Source organism: Opisthorchis viverrini (assembly GCF_000715545.1).
Source record: "Opisthorchis viverrini unplaced genomic scaffold opera_v5_279, whole genome shotgun sequence".
In the NCBI taxonomy this organism is placed as follows: Eukaryota; Metazoa; Platyhelminthes; class Trematoda; order Opisthorchiida; family Opisthorchiidae; genus Opisthorchis; species Opisthorchis viverrini.
This window is the reverse complement of record NW_008751940.1, coordinates 518,287-534,210: the sequence shown is the minus strand read 5'-3', so window position 1 is coordinate 534,210 and position 15,924 is coordinate 518,287. Positions and strand designations below refer to the sequence as shown.

Below are 15,924 nucleotides of genomic sequence, written 5' to 3'. Positions count from 1 at the left end.
GTGTGCTGAATATTTTATAGATGCCGTATTTTATTGTTTTTTGGACGGTCATATAAGCGAAACGTGTGTTTATTACTAGGATAGAAGCAGACTGACCATGGCTACTTATGAGAAAATAGAACGGACCGGTGCTGTTTCTTCATGTCTTTATGGTTTCGATGTTCGGTGTAAAACCTCTGACTCAGGATTTTCCTTGAAAGGCGTTCTAACGTTTGACTGTTTGTATCAGTCTTGGTTAAAAATAATCTGTTTCAAAAACCTAGGAGCTTTCCTGTTTTTAATCATAAGAAAAACACTGAAACCACATGCAAAACAAGGCGCAGGGCTAAAAGGTGCCAGTCGTCTTTATCATCGGCTGCCTTACAAGCTGCCAAGTTGCATAGCAATTTGCTGTCGCTCGTAGTTTGGAAGGACTTTGGGTCTAGGCGTTTCATTTATCAAGACTCTTGTGTAACGTCGTCCTAATACTTTTATTAGATTTGATCTCACATAGACTACAAGGCTATGGTGAATCGACAGAATTGGCGCTTTGAGAACTATGCCCAGTCACCGTATCGAACCGATTTTCGGTTGAATAGCAGTCAAACCATGTGCGAACTATGTGCGATCACCTTATGAACGTGTCACGTATTTTGTCGTAAAAATATTCAACATAACCCACCTGTTATATTAGCTCATACGCCAGCCAAATACAGCCTCAAATTAATGACCGGGTTGTGTACTCGGATGATTAAGCTGCTTTTGTAGGCCACTAATTAAGACTTCGTTACTTCACCCCTGGGATTTTGAAACGCACAGTGTTAGGTCGGGTTTAAAAATGTGTTCGCTCGTGGAAGTGTTTGATCTTGTCTCGCTGAAGCGACATCAGTAAACGGCTCTTATCTGCGTGTGGTGGTCATGGTTTGGTTCCATGTAATCCAAACCTTCGACACGAAAACGACACCCTGAATTCCACTATCCGCCAACTGCAAGCGAATTACTGACAGATAGCGGTGTTACTGTTAGCTACTGCCAGAGTGTGCTTGCAAAACGCTGTCAATCTTACCGGTTTAACCGATTAGACGAAATTTGTTGGGCTTGGTGGCTCAACAAAAAAAAGACTCAGTATCCGTAAAACCGGGATCCGAACGTTTAGGTTCTGGCTGATTTCAATCCAAGCTGTTAGTCAGTCTTATTAGCTAACCAGTTTCTTGACAATGTAAATATCAGGGCAACTCATAGTGGTGCCATCAAATGTGAGCATGTAATGATTTGAAATACTTAATGGGAAAGATATGCATGGGTCCGGCCGTCAACATATTCTATAGGTCAGTTGCTACAAAGTGCTTTCTGCGGTTGGTATTGCAGAATTGGTGTGTTAATTTCAACATATTACCGCGTAATTGTGTTGTATTGAAAAACTACACGCATTTACCTGTTGAATAAGATACGCTGATAGGTTTCCGCACTGAAGAAAGGTCACTACGATCTTACCGGTGAAAGGAAGAAGCTCTTTGCCGCGAATATGTTTACTGAAAAACACCAGCCGAACAGTTACAGACTACTGGACTGGAAGGCAAAACTCTCCAATGCGTATTGTTTTTGAAAAACTGCATATCTGTCTTCCTGAACTTTACTGGATATTCATTGGCCAATTTAAACGAATGCCACAAAGCAATTCCACAAACTCCGTAATAAATCCCACCTTCCATTAGATCGAAGCCTATTTGCGATAAACCACATACCACGCACATGCCTCCTCAGTAGTATCCACCGTTACACTGATGGTGTATGATTCAAGCTCGAAAATTTCTTTCACCCCACCACAAAATCATCCTTTTGGAAGCTTATAATAATTTTTGATTATTCAGAAATCATGACGTTATGCTCGGATGACATATTCTGAGTGAGGAAACTCTGTCAGTCCCTTCTGTAGGTCCCTTCCAAGCCGTATGTGGTGGAGCACATTTGTATCCACGCTATACTTTGAACTCTGCATCAAGATGGCATAATTTGACTTTTGAAATCATTCATGGCAACTTCGTTAGGATCCTCTTTTGGAGCAAACACCTGTGTCGTTTTGTATTATCTGCTTGAATTTTCTGACTATATGTTATCACACCAAGGTTTTGTATCTGCGATGCGGTGTAATGACGGGTGCACCAGTCGTAGGTCTTTTAGTATGCTGTGAGCACTCACACGTTCGAGACTTCGTTCAGTACCTAAAGGGCAAGACGCATTCAATTTTATTACTGCCTTCTATACTGCTTGGACAGAAAACATATTTGAATCTGTCAACTGCCCTTGAAAAATCAAGAAATACTGTTTGGAAGTCTTTACCATTGTCAACTGCTTTTGTTAGCCACCTACGGGCGACCAGCAGATTTATGCAGTGTACCTGCTGATTGTGAAACCAGTGTTGACTAAGCCTGAGGAAATCGCTGCGTTTTACGTGAGTTGTGAGGCAGTTACGTGGCCCTATATTGTGTTACAGTATACAAAAGTAAGCTGCCGAACTGTTCAAAGTGACTCAGTATTAAACCTGGACGACAAGGTATAATTGGTGAGCACGTTGCGTACACATTGTTCTTTCACAGCAACAACATACTGATGTTGTTTCAACTGACGGATGTTGATGGCAATTGCAGCATTAGGTATTCTTGGAAATTACGGCAGCGATATCTCAGTTGGCTGGTATTTTCCTGTAACTCGATTTTTACATTGCCAGCGTATTGTGGCTAGGGTCCCCCATTTTTCAATTACGAAGTTGCAAGCTTATCTGTGTCTGCCGTTTGTGTTGCTTTGAACGTTGAATTTATGCATAACATTTCGAATGAGGAGGGCTTGTTTGTGGTAATGTGGAGACATAGAGAGGTGTGGTCGGCGATATTGGTGCTCAATATGAGATTCTGTGCCCGGCATTCGGCCATTCGTGGCGCACTCGCGAATAGTTCACTGTTCATTTATTGACGAGCTGTCTTGAACTATCAGCCCGCTTTAACTGAAATATTTCATGGATATTCCTAGAGGTGTTGATAAGTGCGATCATGTCTTCGGGTACCAGGGGTTTAAAAACCTGTCAGATGTCTCGTGGTTATCATTTGTGGGGATGGTTAAGCCATAAACCGATGTGTTTGCAGATTTTGGAACATCTCAAATGTGTTCACTACTGCTTGAAATATCCTTGGTAAAGGATAGGTGAAGAATCAGTGACGGTTTGATGGTTGCGCCAATCGAGTCAGTTGACACGCCTGTTGTAGCACTTGATCTGCACACCAAAGCACGTTGAGTGCACGAACCAGGGCATAGTCAAAATCTTGAACGTGACCTGGCCATCTGAAACCGCTTGTGACGGGACTTAATTGTGTGTATTGTTGTTGCACCTGTGGACTTCGACGCCTAGTAGGGGTAAACATTTTTGTCAGTCTGTAAATACATACAGCGCACTGGCAAGTTGTTACTTTCTGTCCATCGTCGTGCCACCATAACTGTGAAATAGAGCATATTAAGTACGCGATCGCATTTCTTTTCTAGTGATTTTCTGACAAGATGTTACGTTTATACCCAGTAGTCGACGTTGTACTGCGAAATGATCTAGTACTCCGCTTCATTCGGCAGTTTTCAGTGCTAGCGATATCCGAAAGAAGTGTCTCATCTCTCCCTGAGTAGACGAACCCGGGGTTACTTTAGAATGATTGTGGTACAAGTTGCTGTACTCGGTCTACTTTCTGTGCCAACATCATTGCACTGGCTTGACCACGTGCTCCATATGCCAGTCAACCGACTTCCTCAAACGGTTGTTTTCGCAGAACCACGCGAAGAATGGAGACGAACCAGGAGAGGTCAACCAATGACTTAGCTGCGAATTGTGAAAACCATTGCTAGAAAACTCAGCTGCGCCGCTCATTGCCGTCTGTCCTGATAGGGACCTGGAGGGGGGCCACATCAATGGTTGGAAACATTGTCAGACATGGCTCAGCCGCGCCCTCAGTGGCGCTCATGCATCCAAGCCACTGCCTTCAATGCATAGATTCCTTCCTAACCCCCCACTTAGACCTCTACTTACGCACCAGTTTATCCGCTTTCGCCTCCAACGCGCAGCTACCTACCCAGATCATCTATGGACGGAATTCTGTTATCTACAACCACTGTACGACATGTATGCGGCTCTTACAGCTGATGATGATTATGATGTGCAGTTGGTAATCGCTAGTAGGTTTCCACACGGGTCGTGGCCAACACGGTTACCGTCGTTACTTCGAATTATCATGAGCAGCCGGCGAAGATACGAATAGTACTATTCCCAATCTCTTATGCGCTTACGTGGGTCGGTGCATTAAATTAGCAGGTCAGCCTATTCTCTGTGATGAAGCTCCAATCACACTGACAAATTCAAAGTCAGAACTTATGCCGAGTACTATTTTTAAATGGTAGCCTCAAAAGCTACCTGATAATCGTTACAAATGTCTGTTGACCTTTTTTCTCACGAACTCCAGAAATGCCAATTCACGTCAGAGATGTATGCTGCACCCTAAAAACGAGGATGAATTAGTGGGTTAACATTTGTCCCGATTCCATCAATTAGATTTAGTTCTATTTTGCTTTTCATGGAGTCGCTGTAGTACATCATTTTGTGTTCTGCGTCGGCTTTTATACTTAATCACACCTTTGGGTTTGGTTTCCTTCCAAATATAAATGCACTTTGCTTAATATCTGTTGATTGCTTATGCATCCTAGAAACACTAACTGAGGTAGGAGTACCGTCTTTCTGCTCCGTTTTGCCTCAAATTATTTTTATCCTTCCTTTGCATAGGAACTACCTGAATTTTCTCACTGGGGAAATGAAGAATCCAGCTCGGTGAGTTTTACCCTAACCGTATCGTTTGAATCACCAGTCTCCGAGAGGAGAAAATCTCAGTTCTTATGAACCTTATAGGTTTGTTCAAAGATTGCATAAAGTTGATGCGATTAATTGTCTTTGGTGCCTTCAAGAAATGATATTATATGTTAATTGCAACCGCTTGTTGGACGTCAGATTGTATCACGGCACTTGTGCATGAGGGATTTTTGCGGTTCGTAGGGCTCGTTCGGTAGATAAGCTTTCTGTGTCGAGTGCCCAAATTCGATGTGTCCGGGACCCTGCTGTATCCATCAATTTCTTACATTGCATGGAAGGATCGAGTCTACTGCTTCCCCTTCATGTGGACCCACCAGAATAATTACACCAGAACAAGTGGATGATCGTTCAATCGAGAGCGATGTGAATATGAGCAGAACTGAATAACTTTGTTTTTTTGCGTGGTTAAATGAGGCTGAGGCTGTAATCACTAATTGGTTCTGTACGTTCGAGTGCTATTTTGAACAATACGACTATACACTTGTTCCTTGAATATTTTGAAGGTCAGTATGATACCTGCTGAGGCCAAGTGCTGCCCATTCCGAAAAATTGCCTGCCACGACGATTGTTGTTCTCTGTGCCTCCTTCAGAGTGAAGCAAACCTCGAGTTGAACAACGCATAACCTGAAAGAAGGATGTGAAAGAGATTACGAAGTGTTTAGGCATTGTTGATGTTGTCCGTCTTCATGGATGGGGTCTCCGTGATGATAGTGCCTGCTGGATACTCAAATTAACAACAGAGTTCGCCGTCAAAAAGACCAGAGCCTAAGCCGGTGTATCCTCCGTAGCGGGGCAGTGGCCAGGTGGTGACTCCTCAGTCTGATAAACTACCTGGGGGGTCGTCGTCGACAAGTTGGTATCGTGGGTGTCTTGTAGCTGATATTTACGCAAATCGCTGCTTTGTCATCCGATAGCAATCGTCAGTAAGTTTCATCACAAGTCAATCCATTTTCCACATGTTGCACCCAATGTGTCCTCAGGAAACTGACAAAAACCGCAATAGTCCAGAGATCTACGTTGGGTATGTCCCCTGAAAATACTTTCAGTCATAAAAATCAGTTGCATCCAAAACTGGTGAAGTAATCATTCCGGCTGTGGTCACAGTGTTTATAAAGGAAGGACACCCAAAAAAAACGGTTACCCAAAACGGGGTTATTATGAAGAAAGCATATGCGCTGTTCCTCTAGAAGTACCCTATAATACCGTATAATAATCATTGCCGTTCGGTTATCAGATTGAAGAAAACGAATTCGGAGGCGGAATGGGATGGTATTTTGACGGCACCGTTTCCCCATTATTAAGCGAGCATCTAGTGTTCATTTGTGGGTAATTCGTATGGAAACGACTCAGATAAGAATTTTCCTTGTTACTTACTTCGTTTGAACTGACCTAGATAGAAACAAAGCATGTAGTGATTCAGTGCAATCCGTCTACAAAGTTTTACATCAAAATTGCTAGGTTGTGCACCAGGCACGTTTCCTCTTGAATTGTGGATAGATTTCTTTTGAGGTTCTCGCAGGTACTTTATGGTGCATCACTCTTAAACAGTTCAATGGTTCGTGGATGAATTACATCGCTGGTAGGTACTTTGAGACACCAATACTCAGCTGGTTCATTCGCTTCCCCAAACTTTGAACAAAATTCACCAAAAACCCCTACACCGTCCACCAAAAACTAAAATCAGTATCAGTAGATACCGCATCCTCAGGACAGTAAGTTATATTCTTTCCAGTCGATTCAAACATCCACTTGAGTTTGTGAACATCAATTGCCATGAAACCTTTTTTAGCAGTCTTTTGCATACCCAGTTCGTTCATGCTAGTCAAAATAGTTTGAGAAAAATGGACTGTCAGTTTTGGACCACGTCTTGGTATGGTCCACGTATGGATCATATTGGTCAGTTCAGGACAGCTGCCGGTCAGGGAAAGTGTTATGCGGGATTTCTTCGCATATGAGAATGCTAAACTGGCTTGGAAGGCTTCAGGAAACTAGAATCGAAGTATTATATCTGAGTAGACAATCTTAGTAAAGTGCTACCCGAGCTAACCGGTAACCATGCCACCGAATTTCGATTTTTTTCAGATGCATGCTTTGTTTCATGCTTATCACTTACTGAATCTATCTAACCCCAAGTTCTGATTTTCTAAACGGATCGACCTAAAATATTCGCCCTCATAACTAGATTATTGGTGTTTTCCCACCCAGGCCGTTCCGCAAAATGTTCCCTGATTTTTAGTGAGGTTGCCATCCCACTGTTTTGTGGTGAATCCTCCATCTCTTCTTGTTTGTCACCAGTAGTCACGGTGTTTGTTTTTCTCAGATTGCCTGAGTGACCTGCCACGTCGTCATATCTTCAATCGGAGAGGAATTTCATTTAGTATTACTAAAACTAGAACTAGAGCGTTATCGGCAGTTGGCCAACGATTCTTTGTTCCTCTGTCTCATAGAACACAGTAGAGTAATCCTGTGAAGCAAATCATACATGATATTGCCTATTATGTGAAGGGGTCTTTACGCATTTGACGTTGGTAACACTGGCACACTACAGCTTGCCATAGCTATTATGCTGGGTTACTGTCTAGGTGTGAGTATGTAGCAAAAATTTGTTGGTTTTAAGTTCCCTCTGCATCGTGCACCTTGAGAGCATAGTTGGTTGAGAACAAGTGTTACAAACGCTCTAAAAATATCACAAGGTTTGCGTAAATGGATCAAAAATAACCCACGCTTTTTTTGTCCTTTGGTCTTGTTATGTTTCAGAAACCTACCCATTGTAATCGTATTGTCATTGAGCCTGGTAACAGTGATCTACGTCCTGGCCAACGTTGCGTACTTGGCGGTCTTATCACCTTATGAGATCTTAAACTCTGATGCTGTGGCGGTGGTAAGTTCTTTGCAAATTCACAGCCTTCCAGTTGGCCCAAACATTTTTTATACAATATGGTCAACTGTCATTACAAGTTTAAAATGGTTAGGCGGTTAATTACCATTTATGTCATTGTGACTTGGTCTCTCGTAAACATTCGTCCATCTTCTGGAACCTTCGTCTGTCATCGTCTGCAACGATCCACTACGCTGAGGGTACCACAATGCTGATTTTTTTTGAAATCCAGCTAACGAAATCGGTTGACCTCTACGTTGGTGCTTTTGCCGACGCTGAGTCATTGTTGCTTGTTTGCTACTTTCGTTTGTTCTCACGTCTTTTTTGAACACAGCGTTGAAAGCTTTCATGACGAAAATAGTACGGGCACCATATTCCCGTTGGAATTTTCGTCTTTAATGTAACCATGTTGACTTTTAGAATGTTAGTTAGTTATAAACCAGAGGTCAGTTTCCTGCTCAAGTTATGCCCAACATTAGCAGCCTATCAAGGCACATTCTTTCGACAGCGTTAATATACTCCAATGGCGTATGGCTGTTCTCCACTCACTACGGACTTTAACAGTTGAGCTGGGATACAACAAGCCTGTATTACACCAGACTGATTAACTAGGCTTGCAGAATGTGTCACAATGACGTTTTCTGATTAACAGCCGGCAGTCGGTGATGTCCCGTTATCACGATGACTAATGAAGGGATAAACACACCTGGTTATATGCGGCAGTCCTGTAAAAGTAGGCTTTGGCTACCAGCACGCAACAATCGATGCCTGTGGTACTGAGGTGACAGCGATGCTGTTGACTCACTACGATTAGCATTCGACACGCCGCGAAATTTCAGTGGTCTTGCTAAGAAGAACCAGCTTAGTGCACAACAACAACACAAGAGCCAAGTAGAAGTGAATTCGTAAAACGTTGGAGTGCTCATTTGTGGAAATCAGGTGATGAATCCGTACCTTGGAGATGTAAGTGTATCTGCGTTCTTAAAGCCAATAAAGAAACCGATTGCAGTGTAATATCCTCAAAGAAACCACTCCTGAGCCTGCTAATATGATGAAGACGTTCCCTCTTAGAAGGGATGATAAATATGGACTGGTTGATACGTTCCACAACCTTGCATTTCGGCGACTGAGAAAAACACTCGCGTGAACCGATGAAACCGTACCTCGTTTACCCACTCCGGTCATTAAAGTCATTCCGAATAAAACATTTTTCCAACCAACCAAGCTCTAATAAGTACTGTATAACGCGATGACTTATTGCGAAGATGCATCCTTACATAACAAGATAACGAGGGCCATTTGCGGGAGCTTGATAGGTCAGAAAACTATCATGAGTCCTTTCTCATCTTTGTTACCGCATTTCACCTAAGATACGTTCCAACAAATGGTGTTGTGCGCTTAGTTGTCGGCGAAAACAAGTTGATTTCACTAAAGGAGTATCTGCTGACTGAAGGGTGGTACTTCAGCTTTTCAACCTCAAATGCTTGATCAACAACACTGCTGGTGGCAGTTCAGCTTTGAGAACAGATGAGAAGCAATCAGAGAGTGCACCCTCTTCATTTTTCGGAGGAGTTGCTTCCTCAAGAAGATACTGCAGTAAAAAATCTGTGCCGCTGGAATTTTACCGAAAGAGTTGAGTCCCTGTTGGGACCGCGTACTTAAGGTCTGAATATCGCGCATACGTCATAATATTGGTCTCAGTCAAGGCATCCATGAAGCAATCTTACTTTTGCATGCCTATCAAAATGGCTTGGTTTTGATAGTGACGAATCTTTTTTTTACCAGTATAGTTTGAGATACGGTAAGTTTGAACAAAAGGAAGTAGGTTTTGGCAAGTATGTAGCAAAGTCGACATGCCCTGAGAGAAGTTAACATCCATGGTTGTGTTGAGCATGCGTGAAGCCCCACTGGGAAGATTTTTGAGTCCTCAAATAAATGCGCACATCCAGCATCGGAATCCGTAGAATAATGCATTGCCTTAAACGTAAAGCAACGTGGAACTAGGTGACGTCTAATCCTGACCGAAACGATAAAGCTGTTCAGCACAATCCACTGAGACAAGAGATTTGTCTTTACATTTGTTATCCTAATTCCAATCATGGAACTGTGCCTTAATGGTCTCATTTCGCCAATAAATAGTAATAAATGATAACGGTAATAAATAATGAAGCAATTAGTGATAATAATTAATTACTAATAATTACCGGGAATACCATCCAGCGAGCGAAGCCAGTCCCTAATGAAAAGTTGGAAGATATCGTGCAGCTGTTTCATATTTGTTGATAACTAGCAGTCTGCACCTCATCCATTTCTAGTGTGATTCGTATCCGGTCAATAACTTGGCTTCGTGGCTGATTAAATCACCCCCGGTTAATATATAGCCCAACCAGCGTTTGATAGCAGAGTTCATGTAAACAGCTGTACTGGCTGTACTCTTGTGATCACCTCTCCAAAAGAGGGTTAAGGTCATTTGTGGTGTTTTTTCTTCTCAAAGCAGTTTACATACCGTTTGAAGGTGGTACGGAGTAGCGGAGTCCTAACTTCATTCTGTGCTTGAGCCCAGAAGCATTGTACAGCTCTTTTGTACCTGTTAGAAACCATCGGTGGCACACTGGTTTACTAATAAACGACTAGGATATGAAGTGTAGTCCCATATTGCACGTTCCAGCTTCGGGAATTGTCGTTAAGCTGAGAGGGCTCAAGAAAACAAACAGTCAGAGAAAGTTACGAAGTTTCGGTTGACCGTCACAATCACAAAGAAGCTATCTAGATTCAATCAGGGATTATATTCCCAACAAATCGACTTTGTGTGCTGATTTTGACAGAACCACGACCGAGAGAATCTCAATTACATGTCCCTCAGAGCCGCCTACAAAATCAGTCATATCTGTAGTTGGCAGCCCTAGTTTTAGGAAGTGATCACTCTACACTCCTGGCTTACATCTCCAGTGAGTATGCCAGCCCCAGTGTACAAATCAGCGCTCTAGCTTATGCATCGGTGGGTCGCAATCTTGTGGCGGTTCCGACTATTTCTTTGTGATCAAAGGCTGAAGTGTTGCTACAAATGAACATACGTTTTGTTAGAGGATACTATCAATAGAGACACAGTGAAACCGTTAACTAGAGAGGACCTAGGTGAACAGCCTGAACAACTGCTTCGTCGTGATCATCTGCTTAGCTTCTCCCACAGCCTACCAACAAAGAGACGTTTGCGATCGAAGAAATTCGTCGGACTGCAGTGAACATTCACCAGTGAAACCAGAAAACCATGAGGCTAATTTACCAAAGAGCTTACTGTCAGTTACAGATAGGAGCCATATCACTTGATTTATTTTTTTCCTTGGCACGAACTAGGGAGATAATATTCATAGTGTACTTCAGCGTGAACGCTTCTGTGAATGCCTCCTCGAACTATCACAGAAATCACTCGGTAGTAATAACCACTTGGAAGCTAATTCGTTGACTGTGAAAATGGGATGTTTTACAGATTCGTTGACAGCTGACATTGTGTTAGGGCTCGTTGAGAATCACCTCTCCTCCGGAAAGAGCCTCGTAGAAACAAGAGTGCAATCTTGGGGCCAAAAAAATACTACAAAGGTACTAAGGAATGTTTATGATTGCATTCTCAATGTGCTAGATGAACCCATTTGGCCGCTGAAGGTTTTGGCGTGATAAAACGGCCAATCAATTCGGATGCACGCTGTGTGACTAACGCAACAAATGCGCTGAATGATATTCAACAAGCTTCTTCAGTTACCTCAACCACACCAGTGCTTTGGTGAACTCATCGTTGAGCTTGAAGCAGAAAACTCCTCTGGTTTTCTAAGGCAACGGAGCATAATACCATTTCAATTTATTTTTTCAAAAGTCAAACTTTTTCGTTCTACGGAACGTAAAAGAACTCCGGTACAGTATCTTTTGAGTGGAGGCAGTCAAATATTGAGGCGGGACGTTAAATCAACCGTATTGCAGAGAAATGGCTATCCAAGTGAACTCATTAGCAAACGGTATTGAAAAGAAAGAATAGACGTGATGTCGCTCAGCAAACTTTTCATGATGCCTACTTCTGAAGGCGATCAGAAAGTGCCAGGTGAAACTTGGCGTCGTTGGAACATTCAACACTGCTTTCCCAATTGTGTTGCTGATAGAGACCAACTTGGAGAAGATAGACTATTTATTTGTCGGCTCATTTGGAAACGGAGAAACAGTTCTCTCCCGGGATTTCTACAAACGTTCCTAAGAATCCAGCAATTCACAGTCTAAGTCTGCCATCAGGCTCCATGGCTTGCTGTCACCTCAACTGCAGTGCACATAATCCCGAAAGGCGTAGCGATTGGCAGACCGTTAAAACAGTTTGGCACTGCACATCCAGTCTTCGTGAAGTACCTGAATTCACAACCAACTTTGCTCTCCCATATAAAACCATGATTCATGTCTGCACCTCAGTCCTAAGAACAAATTCGACGGTGTATTTGAACTTGAAATTGTAAAGTCGAAAGAGAGCCCTAACACTTATCTGCGTATTCGTGTTCGCCTGTCCACGGGCTATCTGGTCCCAAACACGGAATTAATTGTGGCTAGACAACTGGCGAGACAAAGAAATATGTTCTGACGTCAAAACTTCGTTTTGACTTCAGTCTGCAGCGATTTATTCCATATGTCTGACTGATTATTTACTTAAATATTCTAATTCTCGTGCACACCCGGGGAGATGGTATGGAATTGCTTTCACGACTGACAACTCACACTGACCGAAAAGAGAGACAGTTTACTCTAGTGGTTCCTGAAATTCCTCCTTGTGTTCTAGACAATGGCCAATCGATGCATGGGCGTGATGGCTTGGATTATGCCTGTCTTTGTCGCCGCATCCGTTTTTGGCAGTATCAACGGTGAGGTGCTCTCCATGTCCAGGTAAGTCAGGTTCATCCACACATGCTACTGCTTCCAATTCAAATAGTATGAGTCTCATTTCAACCTGTTAGGTCATTTATCGTCCTCCGGGCACCTGTGCCAGAAGTCTAATAGTCAGGCGGTTTTTCCTGAGGCGTTCTCCAATGACACAAAGTTGTACTTTCATTCAGTCATTCACATCCGAAATTGTAAGTTTTATATGGTTGTAAAGAATTCCAAAAACGAGGAAATTGTAGTCTCGGCTACACCACGTACTACTTTCGTCTACTTTCAAAAGCTTCACGTCAAGTTGAGACGGTCGATCAGTCAGTTCAGCTTGATGAAGATCATAAAATCTGTGGTAGGATGGGGAACACCGTAATGTGGCGTTTTTTCCGAAGTCAGCTACAAGCTTTTTCCTCCACCTACGATATCCTACTGTTCCACACCAAATCCCTATCAAGTTAAAAAATACTGGGTCACGTGAACTTCGGAAATCTCGTACTCCCCATAGTCGTATCTGACGAATAGAGTACAACCGGAGCACTCTTGTTTAAGTCAGCCTTCAATGGGTTATTTCTTTTTCGGTGTTTATTTGTTTACTCCCAAAATTGTCAAAAAACGATGGACGTTCGCTTTTCGTTATTCTCATGCTGTATATTGTTCTTCATTACAGGCTTTGTTTTACTGGTGCAGAGGAAGGTCACATGCCCAGTATCTTGTCCATGGTCAGTGTGACCAATCTAACACCGATTCCCTCGGTGCTCGCCATGGTGAGTTGGATGATAATTTGGCCTTGTGACTTACCTCATAAAAAGAAGATGTGCTGGGGTTATTCATCGATTACTGTTTACAGTTCAACATCTGTGACAGACGTGGCATTTGTTACACACAGATCCAGCCTTTTTCGTCAATAATTTCTACAACGGTCCGTAGCTCCCAAACCTCCATAGGGACCCTTTTTTTCGATTGCCAAAATGCCTGGAGACTCAGTAATCCGAGTACGATCATTCCCAAAACAAAAAGAAGTACTGATGAACTACATTCGATTGAAACCTAAGTTGGTGCTTACAGGATGCCCGACTGACTGTCAGCCAAATTTTCATCCTATGTTTTTGAAATGAATGTGCAGCATAAATTCAGCTTCATGTTTTAGTTGGCAAGGGCATGTCGGGGAGCTCTTTTTTGCCTATGAGTTTGCCGAACACTCCTCGGCAGCCCGCTACCCCTCTTGGAGTTCAACATGTAGACCCGGTCTTGGAGTTTATATCAAGAAAGCAGTGTTTGAAAACTGCCTCCTGTCCTGACCAAGATAAGTGGCTCGACAGATATCTGCTATGTTTAGTCAGGTCATCTCTATCTTGTTGATCCTCTCTCTCCTAGTGGAATGGTTTCCAACTGCACCTGCTAAGTACCCACACTTTGAAGCCATCAGTAGTCCGAGCGCCTATCAACTTCGGTGCTGTGCGCTCCGTTATGATCGCGTCTCAAGTAGAGGGTTTTAGTCTACACGACAATGTTGACGCAATATAAGCTAATTTATTCAAAATAGACTTAACAAAGTTGCGGGGCTGCAAACCGTTATGTGTATCCTAAAATGGGGACAGATAAGCCTGAATATGAGTACACCAGAATCATTGCCTGAGTGTCCCGTAAACAATGTGGTGTGCTCCCAGAAATATATCAAAATAGGCTTGCTTCACTGCTGGAAACGTTGCTTCTTTTCCCGTGGAGCTTGCGGTCTCATAATTGCTTTATCTGTCGTACATATTGCCTCCGGCTGATCGTGACATCACTGTCCATGTTCCTTGCCTTTCCTCTCCGTTACCTTTCCTCCCACTAGCATATGGTTTTAGGGAACACACTAGGCCCGTGCCTTCCTTTCTTCCTGTAGTTCAGGCGGCTGATGGATGTCACGGTCATTTGAACCAGTGCTCCTCCGTGGTAACGCATAATGACATTGAAATAAATAATAATCCTCCAGCTGTAAAACTCTTTCGGTGCCTAGCTTCCGTACCACCTGAAGGAAACAGAAGGACTGGGATGCTGGCAGGTCACCCAAGCCTGGATAGTGGAAGTCGGGAGGCAGAGGTCGGGTTAGAACCACGGACCTTCGGGGCAGTAAAGTCGCGCTCTAACCATCAAGACATCTTTCGCATTTGACGATGTTACTGTCATCAAGGTGATTCGGTGGCAGCGCATTCGTCACTGCTTAGTTCCCTGCGTTCTGTTACAGGGGACTAAACTCAGTCACTGCAGTTTTCCCCTGCCGAAGCCTTCACGGTCGTCATAATATGCTTTAACATTTTTATTACTAAAGCTGTTTTTCCGTAATACGGTTTCCTGATGCAGTGCTCGAGTCCCCACTTCGTGTTGAACTGCTAGAATCCTCTAGTCGTAAACTATAGTTCGTTTTATCATAATGACGGGTCGGGTATCCCGTGTCTCACATGCTGAGAGAACACTTGGATCACAGAGGCTGCGGCGATGACAGCTGTGAAGTGTTCAACCATACTATGTGAATCGAATATCACCAGATATTATTCTTATCTGTCAGAAAACGTGTTTAATGTAATCATTCACCAAAAGAATCCTGGCAACCACACCAGACTTGGAGGTGTTAGAAGAATTAATTTGTCACCAGACAATAAATTGCAAGGGTCCTTTCGTAATAGGATTTTGTCTGCCCGTCACGCGAAGATTGGTCAGTCGGACAGCTACAATATGTCGTAGAATCTATCTCAAACTGGTGACCCTGTCACTTGTCGTTGCGCAGATATACGCTGTTGAAAGGAAACAAAAGTAAAATCTTGCCATTCCCGGAACCAGATTTTATGTAACGGAGAAAAATTAAAAAAAATAAAATAAATCGTTCAGCTGTAGCGCCCTTTCGGTGCCTAGCTGCGGAGAGGCATCAGTAGAAGTGCTTAGCGTTATAGTTTTGGCGGACACAAGGAACTTTTATCGCGAGATGACAGAGACCATTCGGTCACTTCTAAATTGTTCAGCCACGGCATCCTTTCGGTGCCAAACTGCCATGCCACCCGAAGGTTGCACAAGGACAAGGTTTTGATACTGCCAAGGTGCCCAAGCCTAGACGGCAACGAGGAAATTCCGTTTTGTACAAGAGTTCTGCGTTCAACTGTTTTTGTTAGTTCTATCCAATGCCACTTCGATGTACATTGATAGGCTTGGATTTCTTGTTCAATAATATCTATAATTCGCCGCACAAACTGCTAAGGTCCGGGTAGAGTCACCTACCAAAATGAAACAATGAACG

The 15,924-nt window shown here is 43.1% G+C and overlaps 1 protein-coding gene across 1 annotated transcript in view; it reads left to right on the top strand.

The window, feature by feature from the left end:
- T265_14874 (hypothetical protein) overlaps nt 1-15,924 on the top strand; it is a gene marked incomplete at both ends in the record, with an annotated part of 191,826 nt that overhangs the window by 72,960 nt on the left and 102,942 nt on the right. The window contains 4 exons of the mRNA XM_009175619.1: nt 4,793-4,837; nt 7,634-7,757; nt 12,562-12,665; nt 13,321-13,417. Of these exons, the coding sequence (XP_009173883.1) occupies nt 4,793-4,837; nt 7,634-7,757; nt 12,562-12,665; nt 13,321-13,417 (370 nt within the window). The remainder of the gene's footprint in view (nt 1-4,792; nt 4,838-7,633; nt 7,758-12,561; nt 12,666-13,320; nt 13,418-15,924) is intronic.